General features: G+C 46.4%; 1 protein-coding gene across 1 annotated transcript in view; it reads left to right on the plus strand.

The window, feature by feature from the left end:
• Positions 1-5,603: 5,603 nt before the first annotated feature.
• LOC8025293 overlaps positions 5,604-18,010 on the plus strand; it is a 118,315-nt gene continuing 105,908 nt past the window's right edge. Inside the window, exon 1 of the mRNA XM_042293870.1 lies at positions 5,604-6,184. Within this exon, the coding sequence (XP_042149804.1) occupies positions 5,831-6,184 (354 nt within the window). The 5' untranslated portion in view covers positions 5,604-5,830. The remainder of the gene's footprint in view (positions 6,185-18,010) is intronic.

Genomic DNA, 18,010 nt, shown 5'->3' on the forward strand with positions numbered 1-18,010 from the left:
GTATTGCGTACGACAGGGACGCACCATCGGGGTCGTCCGAACCAACATGCTCCACATGCACTGAGTGGGTGGACAACTTTCGGCAGGCCTTTGAAACCGCCACCTCTCTCCGGGAACGTTGTCAACTGCTTACACTCCTGCCGTCAACACTGACGAAGAATGAGGTTCAAAAGATGATTCCACAGGCCTCAATGTACCTCATCAGTAAATCCCGAAAACTCAAGGAAAAGCATGGCGTGTGGTATGAGCCGGATCCTTACACGAGGTGCAAGGTGAGCCCTGAGAACCTGTCTGCTGCCCTAGAGTACTTCACGAAAGACGAGTTACAATGTTCGCGCCAAAGTCCCAACCAGAAGGACGTCATCTCTGTCATGCTCAACGGAGAGAAAACGTTCGTGCCAAAGCGCTTCATGACACGCTCAATACGAGAGGCCTTCCGTATATACAAAGACAAGCATCCCGATTCCGGCGTTGGGCTAACGAAATTTTATTCGTTGCGCCCTAGATGGGTCCAATGTATTCCACACCAGGAAGTGTGCGTTTGTGTGCGCTGCGCCAATAATTATCTTTGTATTGCCGCTCTAGAGAACGTTACAGGCTCAACATTCAACACTGGTGAAATGAACTCGGCATTTCTGTGCGACCCAGCAACAGAACTGTGCCTTCAAGGAGACTGTGATCACTACCCAAAAGGCCAGTTTCTTACACTCCAGGAACTTGATATCCCGGAGGATGAAGAGATTGTGCTTGCAACATGGGAGTCCGGCGACCTGTGAAAAAAACTTTGGAACCTGAGACTTTCCTAAAAGTCATCCAAGTGACGGTTGGAAGTTGGGTACTTCACAACCATATCCGGCAAACGCAAGGTAAAGCGATCTACGATGAAAAACAGTGCATGCAACGCGGGAGCATTGTCTTTCATTTTGACTTTGCTGAAAACTGGACCATCGTGCTTCCTGACGAAGTGCAAGCATATCACTGAAAAAAAAAACAAGTTTCGGTATTTACATGTGTAGTGACGACAAGAAAATCTACAAACAGCTTTGCCATCATCAGTGAGGACCTGTGTCACGACGCCGCTCACGCTTGCTTGGCTCTAGAAAAAGTGAAGGAGTGGGTTGAAGACAACGTTGCGGTATACTCGTACGTGACGTACGTAAGTGACGGCGCCGCCAGTCATTTCAAGAATCGCTACCAGCTTCACCAATTTGCAAAGGACGATTGCCCACAAGCCCAGTGGTTATTTTCTGCATCTGGACATGGGAAAAATGCATGTGACGGAGTTGGCGGACTCGTGAAGCACCAGGCCACGCTGAACAACCTGAGAGAACGTTCAGTAAGCGCAATTCAGACGGCCAGGACAATGGTGAGCGTTCTATCAAAGAAACTGAAAGGCGTGCATCTTGTATATCTGGACGAAAATGTGGTTGTTCGGTATCGTGAACAAAAAAAAGAAGAGTGGCTGACGGTGCGCGCCTTCCCTGGCATTCAGTCTTGGCACGCGTGGCGGCTCAGCAAGTCATCAACAGAAGGGACCTGTGACGTATATGTAGCACGGACAGTCGGATCTGCTTGGAAGCAACTTTATTAAATGGGTACAGCGAGGAAAACCTTAGCGTAAAGTGCCGAATTTGATTTCCCAAGGACTGCTCATTTTGAATGCAGGGACATCTTATTTATCACATTTTTCTTCACGGGGTATTTAACCTACTGTTTTTGTTGGTGGTTACTAATAATTTTTATCTGATCACTATAAAAAAAAATCCCAAAATGTTATCCTCGAGCAGGATAAAATATATCGGCTTGCCACGATTCATTCATACACCGAGAGCATCGAAGCTGCTCCAGTTAGGCACTATGGCATCCGTCACCTGAAACTGTTTGTAATCGTAAATACACAGCCAACCTAAATATCTTACTATTATATCTTTGTTTTTGTGTGTGGAAGTAAAGTTATTTATTTTACTCTAGATGTAAAATATACCGGAAGGTACAACTTCACACTGCATCATCTTTTCTCAAATCATTAGTCTCTAATATGATACCACTTTGTACGCTTATGTAAAATGCTGTATATAGTTTCTCCTCCCTTTTACTGTGTGACCGATCGCTCTTTTTATCAATGACCTCATCTGAATAAATGTATATAAAAGATTTGTGCAAGTTTCATGAAACTGGAACTCAGAGTCACTTCTTGTATAGGACACTGCAAAGTGTAGGCTTTGAAAAAGGACCCTACTTTGGGGAGTTGTTTCTTCTTTCACAGTGCAATGATGCAACATGTTTTTAATGGAAATGAATGCCGAAATAGAGTATAACAGGTTACCTAAATTTTAAAAAAATCGAGGGTGGTGTTTTTTTTTTTTATTCGCATCGGATCTTTGTTTGATTTTTTTCCATGTTTGACTAAATATATCCTAACTATTGTATCACACAGATACCTTAGTTATTTTTTCAATAATAGCCATATATTAGTAAAATAATGTCTGCAAGTTATGTAATAATGATTAAATTATTTCATGAGATACAGATTTCCAAAGTTTGCCATTTGTCGTTCGAGCAGGCATGTTTGGCAATTTTCAGAAAACTAAATAAATTTTTAATAAATATTATTACTTTAGATTACAAGCAAGTTGTACCCATAGTTTGTTTGTAAAAAGTTTTAAAATTCTCCTAATTTTATTGTTTTAATTATTCACTTTCAAACTTGCCCCCTCCATCAGTGCGCGTTATTGCAACTGTCCACCTCTCCCTGCCTTACGATTGTTCTTGTCTCCAAATTTTTTTTCTGGTCAAAACTAAGTGTGGATTCGTTCATACCAGACACTAGAAAATGTCATATAAAAACATCAGTTGATTTAAAAATGTCGACCAGCCACCCTTTGGTCGATCTTATCTGAAATCACCCATATATATATATATATATATCAGGGTGTCGAACCGGAACCGAACCAAACCGAAAACCGGAACCGAACCGGTATTTTTTCCGGAACTGAACCCGAACCCGAACCGTTATATTGTTATCGCGATGAACCCGAACCGGAACTGAACCGGAAAAAAATAACGGTTACCGGCTCATGTCAAAACGGTTCGGCCACGCGCTGTTGACAAGGAATGTGCTATCAATGCCATTTGTTTTTTAAGTGCCGTCAACTGACACACACCTCGCTTACATATTTTTCTTCTCCACTCAGTCTTAGGAATATAAACGCTGCATCCATGAATCTTGACAAACGCTGCATCCATGAATCTTGACATAGGAACCAGTATTGCGCTGGTCGCGGCTTGCACGGAAGAAAGAGAATTGGAAGGCTGCGCAAAAAAAAAAAAAAAAAAATCGCGTCACGGGATTTCATTTTTCTACAATCTCGTAAATCCTAAATGCTGCTGTGTGCTCATTTCATAACACGTTTCTAGAACGCGCGAGTTCTTGAAGCTTGCTTCCATCGGAATGAGAAAAGAAAAGGCTGTGGAGTTTGATAATAATGCATCCGGTTTCGTATAGGCACTTAGAAGCTAACATATTTGTGAGACAGCGAAGTCTTCTATTTTAATATTTATCCTATTACGTCCTTCTGGCGTTGCGTTCGGTGAAGTGTTTTTCATATTCCGTATCTTGTTTAATGAAAACTTCTTTAAGGGTCTAATTTGAGTTACCGAAGGCTAGTTCAAATAAAGAAAGCTGTATTTTCTCCCCACTGTTCCTTCAATTGCTTACACGCCGAGGTGGCGGGATAGTTAGCGAGTTCTACTTGTAAGTGGGTTTGTAAGGAGGTCGCGGATTTTACTGCGTCGGACCCAATTAGATGAAGTCCGAATGCGTAAACGTCGGTGAGGTAACCTATGAGTGCACATAAAGAAACCATTCCTGGTAGAAATCCCTGAGCCTTACACTACGATGTATCCCGTTTCGTATGTGCTGATTTCAGATGTTTTATTTGTAATTTATTTTGACGTTGCAATTTGTCATTTATAATTTCCGAACCGGTTCGCGAACTGGTTCGCGGATCGAATTAATCGAACCGGAACTGAACCGGAACAAAATAAATTTACCCGAACCTGAACCGTAACCGAACCCGTATTTTTTCGGTTCGACACACTGATATATATATATATATATATATATATATATATATATATATATATATATATATAAAGAACATATTAATCAATTGGCCAAAGTTGTCAAGAAAGGCGGCGAGGTTTATTTTATCCAAATAGCAGCTCTTCGACTCTGTTCGAGATATGTTGAAAACACGAGGTCTTCCACTACTCTCGACCCGTCGAAAAATAGCCCGACTAAAATACATGTTTTTGGTTTCTAATCAGTTTTAGAACATTGATGCACGTTCTAAATTCTAACCCCGAGCCTTAATAAACATCAATTTGAACTTTCAAAATGTAACAACGACGTTTCTAAATACTCGCTTTTTTCTAGGACTATCAGGGACTGGAATAATCTGCCGCATGAAGTTGCACTGGCTGACTGTACAAATGAATTAAAAACAAGAACCCTTTTGTATTAATGTGACATAGATTTAAGTGCTACCTCTTATGCTTCACACCAGTTAAAGTCGAGCCCTTAAAAAAAAAAAAACATATATATATATATATATATTCTTTATAAAAAGCACCAGGAACACCAAACGCGAAGGCTCGTTAATTTGTATTGCGTCTTAAACCTTCCACTCACTCTATCGTTGGCAGTCTTTTCGTGCGAGTTAGAAAAATAATTAACACTAAATTTGGTTTAGCTTAGGTACAAACGCAGCCGACAACAAAAAGCTTAAAAGCTCATTCCCCTGTAGAGCGTGCTTCGCCGCAACATGTATCGTAAAGAGGAAAAAGCAAACCTCCAGGGTAAGCCGCGTCTTAAATCGTGCGGTTTGTTTTTCATGAAGCGTCCTCGACGATTCTGGTCTTGAGCATGATTGGAAGGCGATCAATAACGTAAAGAAATGAACAAAATAAAAACAACACCAACAAAGTAATTTTACTAAAACAATTAGAGGAGCTCTATTAACGAAGATATTCAAATCTCGTCGTCTGCAAAAATGCGCCATCCTCTCCGGTTTTGTATTCCTTTCAACGAGATGGCGCCAGTACGCTTTGAAAGGCAGCTGGCCAACGCCTAAAAGGAAGTCTGGTGAGTTAATGCAGCTTACTTCGAACGCCTTTTTATAAGAGTGTTCGCTAGAGGACGCGCATTTGAAATTCGACAAGTTTGAGAGGACGTGCAACTTAGAGATGTTGACTAGAGAGTAAATATTTGCGCCTCAATAGCATTAGGGCTCTTCGCGCGACAATAAAAAATCAGAGAGAGTGTGAGAACGTTACGAGTGTCATAATAGTGAATCGTCTCTTACGCGCTTTGTGCATTTGACTTTTAGAAGTTGTGACCAGTCTTGCAATGCAAGCTGCCGTCACGTTTAGACGAAAGTCCAGATGTACTATTCACGTAATCTGTCGCAAGACATACACAAGTCGATTAGCAGACGGAGCTGGGCCCGACGTCGGTTCCTACGGCAGCGCCGCGGAACGCCTAGCGGGCGTCCAGGCGCCCCAGCACCACTCCGGCCGACCCGGCGGCCGACCCGGGCCCCGAGGTGCGGCGGCTCCCTTGAGCGTGCGCCTGCGCAGAGGCGTGCTGGCGGCGCGCAACGGCGGCGGGGAGGCTTGCCAAGATGGCGGCCTGCGGATCCGTGCGAGGTCGTCGCTGAGCCGCGGTCATGCGGGATCCCTGGGTCCCGCGGCTGGGGCGCCCTTCGGTTGACCCAACAGAGTGCGGAACAGTTCCTAACCCAATGAACTATGCCATTGGCGCCTAGGCATGGGACGGCATCTTGGGAAGCGCTCTTCGGGCGGCTCGTGCTCTGGGCCGTTCTGTGTGTGTGCCGCGCTGACGACGAGGTGCCGCTCCAGTTCCGGCCGTCGGCCCGCTGCAACGCGTCGTGCAGCCGGGGCCCCCGCGCCGCCCTGCTCGGAGTCGCCGGCAGCGCTGCCCTTCTGCAGCCACCTGCCCGTCCAACGCCTGCTCGGCGGACCCTGCACGAGGCTCCGGCTACACACCGCCCTGCACAGGGACCAGCTCGCCTGCCAGCTCGCCTGCGAGTTCTCGGCGCTCCTGAGCCGCTTCGACTGCCTCGGAGGCTATTCCGCCAAATGGGACTGCCACACGTGTGCCGTGAGTACCGAGCGCTTACTGCCTCGCCACGGCCGCTGCCCCTTTTTCTCCCCAATCGTCCTGTTATCCACTAGAAAGGGAAAATAAGAAACAGCGACGCAGTCATCTTTCTTTGAACAGTTCAGGAGAATACTCGTGGGTCTGCCGGAAGTCCGACCTCGACTCGTCCTCGAATCGGCACTTGACCGACCCGACCGCCGCGCCTCGTATCATTCGTCCCGCACGGTTCGGATGCCTCCTCGGCGAAACCGAAGAGAGCTCCGAGCGCGGGCGTCCTCGTTTTCCCGACCGCTCCCCCCAAAGATGTTCGCTCCAAACTGAGATTCATTCGATTCGTTCCCGCGTAATCCCCACGGGGCCCGCGATCAACGCCGAGTCTCTCGGCAGCGACCGCCCTACAAAATATCGCAACCCTAAACTGCTGGACGAAACGGCGTCCAGCGCGACAATCGTACACACGGGTCCGAACCGCCGATCGGTCGTGGCGCGGCTGTATAAAGACACGTCTCGGACTTTTCAATAACAAAAAAATCGGGCTCGTTTTTTTTTTTCGACATTTTTTGTACGGAGATTTTGGGGGGAGGTTAGTGAATCGAACTCGACCGTCCTTTTGCCACCCATTCAGACTCCGGGCGATAATCAATTCGGGAGAGACGGACCTCTGCTCTCTTCTACCGCTGCACAGCCCCACTCGATAACTGACCGACCTATATCGCGGCAGCGGAAAGTCGAGAGCGCCTCAATCTTTTCGCCACGCCGGGGGACAAAAACCGCATATTTCGGCACTCCTTTCATTTTTTGTTTGTTTGTTCGCTTCCCCTCTCTGTTGGTCTTGCGGTGTACTGTATTTGCTTGCGACCGCGTAGTACCGTTAATATCGAAAGGATACACGGGGCGTAGCTTTCCCCGTTGATTCGGTATTAAACTTAGCGACTCATCTTAGATTCTGTTCGGTCCAAGTAAGATGCAAAAACGCCCAAAGGCAACGAAAAAAAAAAAAAAAAAAGATCGGGAGGTGGGCGTGCGGGCGCCGACTGAAACTCGAAACTCGTCGTCTCCCCCGTGCACCCATCGCGGTATGCATCGCCGTGTCCGCAGCTCCGCAGCGTTCCCGTGGCCCGCCAAATAAGACGCGTTTTGTAAACTTTCCCGAAATGCCGTCAAATATATTAGTCTCAAGAGCAGAATTTGATTTTGTACGGTTTTTCGGCGCTGCTGGCGTTATTTGAAACACTTTGGCTCGCAGACAAGAGAAAAGCATTCGCCGGCAACGACGGATGCTAGCCATCGGAAGGCCTATGGTAAAAACTTTCCAAAAAAAAAAAAAAAAGAAAGAAAGACATTTGTTTTCACACTTTGTAAGCGATTGAAACCAAAACTCACTGGTGATTTGCGAGGATATGGACTTATTTTAGAGGTGGATACGGAACCGAGAAATGTTACTCGTCCATGCCTACTCTGTAAAAAGTTCCTCAATTTTACCGACAACTATTTTGTAAATATGACGGAAGTCGTTCCCGTTTTAAACTTTACGGACATTTCATTTTTTTAATGTTAAAATAAGGCTCCCTTAATTTCGGTAAAACCAAATAACTGCTAAATATTTCTCAATAGATCCCTCAGGTGTGATAAGCTGCTAGATCGTTTTATCGTACAATCATCCGCTGGACGAAATCACTTGGATAACGAGTTTTCAAAATTCCTTGAGGTATTTAAATAATCTTTTTTTTTGTAATTACTGTTTATTAAAAATTAAAAAAAACAAACAACGGAAGTGTATGTGCGTTAATGTCCAGGGAAAGGGGTGGTACCTGAAGAGATTCGCGTATGCATGTGACAGCGTGTTGTCGGTCACATTTAAAGTGGCAACGTCTCTTTTTCACTTTTACGATAACTTACACCATGCATTCGATGGGTGCTTTAATACAGCAGAACACTTTTGTAGGCCGATGCCCGCGTCTCGAGCGTGACCGAAGAGTTGTTACAAGAACACGACAACTCGGGCGCATGACAATCACGTGGCTGCTGTCAACATGAGCCATAGTGTCAGGTCACGTGACCCATGTTGACCAAGCCTGACCAAAGGACGTGACGTAAGGTCACGTGATGTGCTCACAAAGTTGATGCTATGCGGTCAAGTCAGGCTGATGACCTCACGTGACCGTCCTCCGCTAAATTTAGCGGAAAAATAGCGTATACCCGCCTATAAACCTAATCCAGCCTATACACCCACCTACTTACCAGCCTATACACCCACCTATCAGGGCATGGCAAGATTAGAGCATCTCATCATCGATCCTCAGCCAATAAAGTTGTGGCATTAGCCGATAACAAACGCAGAATAGCCAATCGCGATAAGCCGTCGGTGAGTCTATAGGTCCGCGTAATGCTGCGGTCGGTCATTCAGCGCTCTGATGGCTGGCGCGTATGTTGGCATTGTGGGAAACAGCAAAGCCTGTACGAGATTTTACTGACACATTCGGCAGACCTATCGAATGTAATAATCCTCTCGGCTCCTATACTTACTTATACGTTCGTTTTCACGAGGCTGTTTTTCTTATGTTGTCTTTCACAGTAGTTTGGCGTCTGTTGTCTGAAACAGTTCATTGCAGCTTTGACTGAATCTTAAAAAAAGGTTATGGGCTCTTGGTTTATTGTTTGACCGATACCGTCTCATGTGTGCCACCAAAACTATCCACCCCGTCTCCTTTTTTTTTTTCCTTCGTAAAAAAGAAAGCGTCCACGTTTCTAACATGGACGCCACTGAGTTATTTCGAGTACGCTCCACACTTTGCGCTTCTGCGTCTTGCTACAGTAACGAGCTACAGTAACGAACAAACGCAAATTCATTGCACGAAGTGACGAAATTTATTTTCTGCAGAGCGACCTTTGTCAAAAGTCATTACCCCCTGTTATGAGGGGATATGCTATCACTCGCTGCAGGGCGTGCCTCAGAGGTCTGAAACTACGTGAAAATGTACGCGTGATCTTGACTCATGCCAAGCCTGTAGCGCCCAGACGCTGCGCTGAGCAGCATCAGTGAAAGCGAGAAATCGAAAGTCGAATCTCTCAACTTAATGATCGATTTCGGAGCCCATCTTTTGTCGTTGTACATCTAGTGGCTGTAGCTTACATCTCAGTGTGTGCATATATCGACCTATATGTAAAGGGTTTCTTGTTTTTCTGGTCTACGTTGTTCAAGTTATTCAGCGAAGTAAATCAGTGTTACATATGTATACAAGGGGGGGGGGGGGGGGGAGGGGACGAAGAGGAAACTGCTGTTTCACTTTGATAAGCAGAAATAGGTGCTAGATAAGACTATACATTCTGCCAGTAGGACTCGGGGATATAAAATCGTTTAAAACAATCATGCATTACGAGAAGGGCGCAATAGGGAGAACGCAAAGAAGAATGAGTGAGGCAGTATATCACATGGAATGCATGCTCGGTTACTTGATACTGTCTCGGACGTCTTGAAAACGGCGAGGTTGATTATGCCTACTGTTTAAACTCTACAGTCAGTTTTGAAGAGCGTATGTGAAGGGTACAAAACAAATATTTCATAAACACCAAAATCTTGATTACAACTTGATTATTTTAAGGCGATAATTTTTTTTTTATGGGACGCACGGACGCGGGGGAAGACACACACGGGAATATGCACATGCACAAAAACACACACGGGAATATGAACATGCACAAAACCACACACGGGAATATGCACATGCACATTCACAAAAACACACACGGGAATATGCACATGTACATGCAGACCAACACACGAGGGAATCTACAAACGCAGGTTCTAGGACACGCCCACAGGAAGTGACGCCAGGGCTTCCCAGCGTGTGATTGGTTCGAGCTGGCTGATGGCCTTAGCGAACGCCGCCCGCCCGTCGGAGAGCCCGGAGGCAGACGGACACCCATCCCCGTCCATCTTGTTTGGTGTTTTAGCCTGTTCCTTCTTGTCGTTTATTATTCCTGTTATCGTTTCAGGGCGGCCTTTGTTTACTTTGAGACCGCGGTGTTTATGGCTGGAAATCCGTCACTCGTTTCTTCCTTCGCCGATCGGGCATAACATGTTGTGACAGGAAATGCGAAAACCTAAAAAAAGAAAGAGAGAAAAAAAAGAAGAAGAATAAAAGATGAGGTTAGCTTAGCTAACGTTGGCTCTGATGAAAAAGGAATGCTACTTATTCGTCAGGAACCGCCATTTTACTTGCTTGCGCTGTTAATCAGGCGCCTGTTTATTAAGAATGTTTTATTAGACGTCTTTTAAGTCGATGCTTACGTTTACTATTTCTATTTTCGACAATATGTGACATCGAGACATGATGCGTCGCTGAAATGCGACAGGCCTGAGGAATGTCTTAAATGAGACGAGGGAATTAAAAAAAAGAACACACATCATTAAAACGAGGCTGCCTACGTGGTGTGCGCCCCTCTTCTTATGCGTTTCCTTTGTTGTTTCTCGTGCCTCAGGTTTTACATGTAATGGAACTTTGCCAGCTCACTTGCGAGCGTAATCTTCTTTCAAGACCAGCTCAACACTCTATAGGCGTTTGCAAGCAGCCGCCCTTTGAGAGCCAGAGAGACCAGCGTGGACAAACAACGCTTTGTTTGGGCGCCAGTCTGGAAACAGTGGGCACGCCTCAGCAATGCTACAAAACTGCAGAGGGGAAGCAAATTGGCTTAGAGGGGTGAAGGGAGGAATCATACTTTTGGTTTTTAATTTCTAGGCTAGGTGGCGCAAGCTGCCGCCCGTTATAAAGGGTGCAGCCCATAGCATCCATTCATCCGTGCTGTACTATCGGGGCCCGTTTGCTAGAAGCTGCTTAACTTTAGCCACGACAGAGAGCTAACCGCGTTTCCCTATGAGAAGGAATTTCAGGTTATGTGACCTGCAGAGTAGGAGGGAAAACATGGCGGTGCCCCTCCCAGCGAGCATCATCGCTCGCTTTGGAACTAATATGTCGTATTCGCTGGAGTATTGGGCACGCTTCTCAGCAATGAATGGTGCCGGAGGCTTTTACTTTCCCTTATCCCACTTAAATCACAAAGTATGAGCAATTATTTCGAACGCCTTTCTAGATCGTATTTCGATTCTGGCCATTCCTAAGCCTAAAGGGACGTGGTAATTGTCGACATGGCAGCGTCTTTGGAATCCTAATGGATTGTCTTGACTCGATTGGCCGGGCATTGATATCACGCAGAAGCAGGTCGCGTACCAATTTCCACTGCAGCCGAAGTACGCGATTTTTATTTTATGAAGAAGGTTTTATGTATTGTTCTTACATGCCAGCTAGCTATGCTGTCAGTGTGCCGCCCACCTTTCACTGCTCACGTATTTATTATCGTTTCTACCACTAAACTTCGTAGCCCTCTTTCGTACAGGAAAGGAAATTGCAACGACGCTTGTCTTGACTTCAGACAGCCAGCCAATGAATAATTTGCCGAACACGGGTTGATTGAATCTTACATTACTTACTGTTTGTACCACGAGCAACAAAAATGTTTTTCTTCAGCTCAATTACATGTCAATCTGCGTCACGTAAACCCGACAGGGCGCATGCTTGGGTCCTTCCTTTTTCAAAAGTTTTTCAAGAAAGCCACAAATACTCGCTACAAACACTAGGTGACACGAGCTACCACCCCATAATAAACCACGGCGCTATCGCTTAGCCAGCCCTCGTCAAGCTCGACTAGGTACTTGTGCGTACCTAGTAGGGAAATGCTGTTAACTTTTACCGCGGGTAAAGGTAACCGGCTTCGAGAAAACAGGCCCGGTCTACTTACACCAGCAGCAAGATGGCGACGCCCAGAGGAAGTACTTGCATACGTCCATACAACTAGACTTTTCGTGGGTTTCTGTTTTTTATTGTTGCTGTTTTAAAACTTGCAATGCTTTCTAACGGAACTTCCTACTCCTGAAAATTTGTCAGTCTGGCTACTCAAGCTTCCGGCGGTCCATTTTTCCGCTAAATTTAGCAAGAAGAGCTGTGTCGTGTTTTATCTTCCTTGTTTCTGCACATTTCAAAGATATTTGTCTCTATATTCCATCTTTCTCGCTCAATAAAAAACGCATTTTTGAAAGAATAACGACGGTATACGTTAATTACCCTGCATTAAAAACAAAACAAAAAAACTTTGAAGGTTTTTGCTGATTACCAACCACACAGTGCTTGCCGGTGATGACACCGGTCGCGCGTTTTCAACACACTGTGTCGCCACCGGACGTTGATACGTTTTTGCCCGATCGAAATAAAATATGACGCTCTAATATTTCGCGACTACCACTTGTTCCCGGAGTATCCAGAACCACTAATCAGGTAATTACACAAATAGATCAGAACCTCAATTTTCATTATAGCGCCCCTTTAAGGCCGGTTTTCACATGCAGCGAAGTGATGATGCAGCACTTTTCACGTGTCATCAGCTACTTATCGTCTGTCATGAGCAACACTTTCAACGATGCGATACAAAGCTGGTAAACGCTCCCCTCAGCACGCAACATCTTTTCTACAAGGGCGCAGCGATCTTGAATCGCGTCACTTCTAGTATGCGTTAAAACATCGTTTTGGTCTCTCAACGCCGCTGAAAGTTCTTCACGAAAAATGTGATTGTCACAAATTCTTGTTTCGCCTCGCCTTTATTTTTTCGCGTATTCCAGGTTGAAATGTTTGAATATTTTAGACCGCAGCTCTTAGGCGCCCGTTTCCAGGTTGAGCGGCGTCGGCGTCGGTGCAACCGCGCGTTGCATTATCCGACGCTTCTCATAATGACGTCACACGTGGCGTCAGGTGTGACATCACGAGGGTATAAATTTCCCGCTAAATTTAGCGGGACGTTTCCCATTTAGCGGTGACGTCACTTGTGATGTCACACGTGGCGTCACACGTCAATTTTGCGGTAAAATTTCCCCGCTAAATTTAGCGAGAAATTTAACGAAAAATTTCCGCTAAATGGAAATAGAGCAGGAGAGGAGGATGGGAGGGGGAGGAGGGGCATGCCCTCCCCTCTTCTTCACGAGCTGCGCTCCAATTTGGCATTACAGAGGATAGTAAGCGTCTACGTTTTTTCGTCCCGGATACCAGATAAGGAACCCACGTGACTGAGAACAAGAAAAACTGAAAATAAAACACACAAAAAAACGTCTATAGGCTGTATATGTGAACAGGCCTTTAAATTGAAAAATACGAAAGAGTTAGACAAACAGAAGGGACAGGACAAACCTCGTCCTCTTTGTCTATCTCTTTCGTATTTTTGAATCTGTTACCAACGCGCTCAATCTAAGTTTAGGCCGCCTTCCAAAGCAATGTAGGCGAATCGCTCGATAAACACAGCCTTCCGTACATCATAGAACTTTGGTCACAAAGGGCCGCTGATAATTTTTCGTTGCTTCATTTCGGTTGCTGTTGTTGTAGTACTTGCTATTTTTGTTGTTACTGTTTTTGTTGCTGCTGTCGTCGCTGTCGTCTCTGTTCTGGTTGCTGTGTTGGCCCCAATCACGCGGTGCGGTCTCTTCCCGGCTCGACCCGACAGCAACCGGCCCGATTCGGCAGGTCGTAGTAGCCGGCAGACGCGCTCGCGGCATTCCCAGCGCCCTTCCCCACCTGACCTTGCTCCGGGCCGTAAAGTGGCCGGCCCCTTCCCGAAACGGCCTGACGTGCGCCGCCTTCAAACGGCCGCTTCCCCAAACCCAATCAGGGAAACAATTCCCGAACCCTTTGCTCCCCCCACCCCCGACGAATCGCCCTCCGTGTACGCCAGGTAATCGCAGCATTTGACGTGGCTAAAATTGGACCGCTATGAGCGACCCGGGAAAGGGGAGGGGGGAGGTTTTAGGGATCTCGTCCTGTGAGTATACCGGTGATTGGGGGCAGGGATTGCGGTTATTCGCGTATGGGGTTGTTGCGCTGACTTGTCTGGTGTTCCAACGTGCGGTCCGCGTGTGGCGTTTGGCCCGAGGCTGCGGTGTTCGGCGAAATTGCAACGAAAGCGGGTCGACAAAAAATAATAATAATACGACTTTGTAAAATACAGTATATACGAAAAACGTACGCAATTTACTGAACAACGGTACAACAAATTTATCTGTCTAGAAAAAAAGAAAAGAAAAATTACGATGGGTACACAAATTGAGAAGCGGTGTTTTTTTTTTACACATAATGTTTAAAGGGCGTAACTTTTATATATATATATATGTCGAAAGTGTAACGCCAAAGTCTAACTTAAACTTCGTACTACAGTTATCGTTAAAACCGGAATTGCTGCATAGTTTTATAGTTATGCAAAAATTCAAGTTTCCCGAATCATTTAACGGACAGCCTCCTCCCGTTAAAGCACCTTAAATTTTTTTTTTGACGAATGTTGTTTGTCACAAAGACCCACGTATCAGAGCTAAAGTGTTTGCACCGCTCTTTTTGTCACACTTCCAGGGATTCTACAATAACAATTTGACTGTAACGAGATACTTCAGTCTGAAAAAAGCGGAACATTCCCAGGCATGGAGACTGCGAGCAAATGATGCCTACAAAGCACCTGCGCGTTCGCACCTGCGTGTTCGCCAGCATGGCACCTGAGCTATATTTTTCTTCGACTTCATAATTCGACAGTGCCGCCATAGCTGTTTCCCTCCATTTTTCGTTGCTAGGGCAATTCGCCATGAAAAGCATATTTAGCGAACGAATTTATCTGATCCATGTCGAATGGCTAACTTGATCAGCCTACTCTGGAAAGAGGCCTTTCGACTCTATCGCCAACCGTAAATCCTAAATTTGCTTCATTATTTTTGTGACACAAAAAAGCTACGAGTTGTTTTCATTACTGACACTAGCGTGACTCAATACGCAGTCTTGTTTTTAAGTTGTCAACGACAGGTTATGTACCAGTGGTTACGCGCAATACTTCAGTCACAAGCACACATTCACCTTGTTTGACATATTGAAGTTTATTCACCTCGTGCTCAAACAGCTGTGGTACGAAAATCGTAACGGACTGAACGGAAATGGAAACGACACCAAGAATCGATTCACCGAGAAAACTGTTTGCCGCACAGAACGTGACAAGCGATAAACAAAATAACCTTGTAAAAAAAAAAAAAAAGAGATGCCCCGGTGTTTTTACTCTGACAGTCGTTTGGTCGCTGTAGACGCAACTGACAGAAATCTAGGAGGCAGGCTTTAATAGCCATTACTAGAGTAATGGCGAGCTTCATGCATCGAGATAATTTAACAAAGCCGCCGGTAGAAGCAGGCGACGCGGGCCTTGCCATTTTGCCACTCGGATAGTCCGAGTAAAACGCTACAATTCTTCCAAAATTCGCAAAAAAAAAGAAAAAAGAAAAACAAAAAAAAACTTCCGATTGATAAGAAAACAACAAACGTGATCCATACATTTGCTTTCGTTGGCTTCTTATTTCTTCGTTGATTGCACAGCGAAACGCAGCAGCAGTGCGGCATCGCTTTCCCATAGCAGGGGTCTGCCCATCACCTCAAACATGGGTCGCCATATTTGAGGCTACGGAACAAGGTTAACGCAACGTTCGACAGATGGCGCGAAAAATCTGAATAAGGCTGCATTAAAGGGGACGTGGGCAACGCTCCACAAGAATACAAATATTTTTCGAGCGGTCGATTTCGAGTGTCTGCAGGAACCTCGGGTGCGACGTAAGCACAAAGTGCGTAGGTCGGCCAGTCGCTAACCGCTAAATTGCCTCGATAAAAATTGAAGGGTCCTTCGTTAATTTACGCTACAGTCACAGCGATGAAGCTGCGACACGTGACGGCGAAGTCATGGGGCGTCGGCGTCCCGTTCACGCACCGTGGGGTATATGCGTGAGCAAAAGCGTTCGGAACCAAATAGACATCTGGCCATTTTGTTCCAAACGCTTTTGTTTCCTTTGTGTGTTTTTTTTCTTCTAGTTTCTATTTCGGAGCACGTGAAAACGCGTCTCCCGTTACGGTCTCTTGTCATTGAAAGTGCTACTACAGTGTAACTGGAATACGGGGTAGTATTTGGACCGGAGCGGCTCGGCAATGGGAATTCGTGAGGCTGCGCCTGTAGACAACAATCGCGGCGCTGCAGTCGACAAGGGCACCAGAACGTTTCTGCAGCCCGCACGTGCAGCCGCGCCTGCACGTGCACGCGGCACACGCGCACAGCCAACACCATATTGACACTACTGCCGATGCGCCGGCGTCGACACCTATCGCGATCTTCATCACACGTCTCACGCGAGCCGCTCCGGTCCCAACACTACCCCGTATTCCAGTACACTGTAGTGCTACTACGGTAGAGTGTACTAGAAAAGGACGAGCGGGGCACTGGGGCCACCGGAGTGCTATTTTTGCACCTGCGCATGTAAAAAAACAACAACAAAAAACGGCTAATTTAAACTACTTTGTTCCTAGCGCCCTCTCGGGCGCTTCGAGAGAAGTGGTTCGGATTACCCGTGTTTTATGAAAAATGTGTTGCGTTCCAACGGTAGACTCGACTGGCACACTGGTCAAGGTCATAGAAACAATAAAACGCCCGGCTAAATTTTTTAAACGACCTAGACGTCAGGCGTCACGTCAATGCATAACTTCACTGTGACCTGACTTGTCGTCAGAACGCCATGCGACATCACGACGACGCCTTGACATCAACGTCGTCGACTGACAACACGCGTTACTCGACATCAAGACTGCGCTCTTACGTCATATGGCGTTGACAACGACGTCAACGTCAACGTTGACGTTGACGACGACGACGTCACGGGACGCTTGGTGTCAGGTCGTCAACGTCGTCGTCGACATGACACAACTCGACGTCACGACGACGTCCCGATAACTTCACGACGTCAACGTCGACGTCATCGTCGACGACGACGGTGTTGCACAACGTCAAAACGTCGTGACGACGTGTCGACGTTGATGTTGGCGAAGGCGACGACGTTACACGCCGTCAAGGCTTCGTCGTCACGTCGTTGTGACGTTGACGAAGACGTCGAGACGACGTTAATGTGACGCCATAGTGATGTTTGACGTTGCGTGGGGCGTCGACGTCAACGTCGGCATTGACGACCACGTCCACGTCGTCCTCGACGCGGCGCGATGTCACGACCGTACTTTACAACGGAGACTCGATGTCGCGAAACGGCGTCGACCTCGACGCGACGGCGATGTCACGACGGCCTAAAGTGAGCATCTTGGCGTCGCGTCACGTCGTAGTCGACGATGACGTTGTGGCGTCGTCGTAACGTCACATCGTCGTGACGTGGTGTTTTGACGTGACCTCTGACGTTAAGATCATAAAAAAATACAGTATAGCCCCTTAAGGGATATTCACACGAGGGAGAAATCCCGGGGATTTCTCCACGGCACGCGCATCCCGCTACAAAAACGTCAGGCTTTACGATGCGCAAAAGCCTCCCGTTTTTGTCTCGTAAAGCCCGCGCGCCGGGGAGAAATCCTCGGGATTTCTCCCTCGTGTGAATATCCCTTAGGGGCTCTATTGCCCATATGACCTTGACCTGTGTCGTCGCTCACTTCGATCGAAGCGAAGGTGGCGCTGCGATCAAAGTGGCTTGGTTCCACCTGATCGCTTTCCACATTTCGAGGTGCATCTGAAAGCATGAGCGGAGCCTGTAGCTTGCCCCACTCAGTCGTTTCTATAGTTCACTCTAAGTACGACATTTTGTTATCGGCTTTTTTTTTTTTCCTTCTTTTTTTTTTCAGAAAGCGCGTGCAGTGGGCATCGGCTACTTCAAAAACCCCGAGTATAAAGCGGGATGTCAACACTGTGGCGTAACTCTGTGTTAACGCCTCCGCTTCGCACGCAGTG

The sequence above is a fragment of the Ixodes scapularis genome, unplaced genomic scaffold, assembly GCF_016920785.2.
Source record: "Ixodes scapularis isolate PalLabHiFi unplaced genomic scaffold, ASM1692078v2 PGA_scaffold5__190_contigs__length_132052651, whole genome shotgun sequence".
In the NCBI taxonomy this organism is placed as follows: domain Eukaryota; kingdom Metazoa; phylum Arthropoda; class Arachnida; order Ixodida; family Ixodidae; genus Ixodes; species Ixodes scapularis.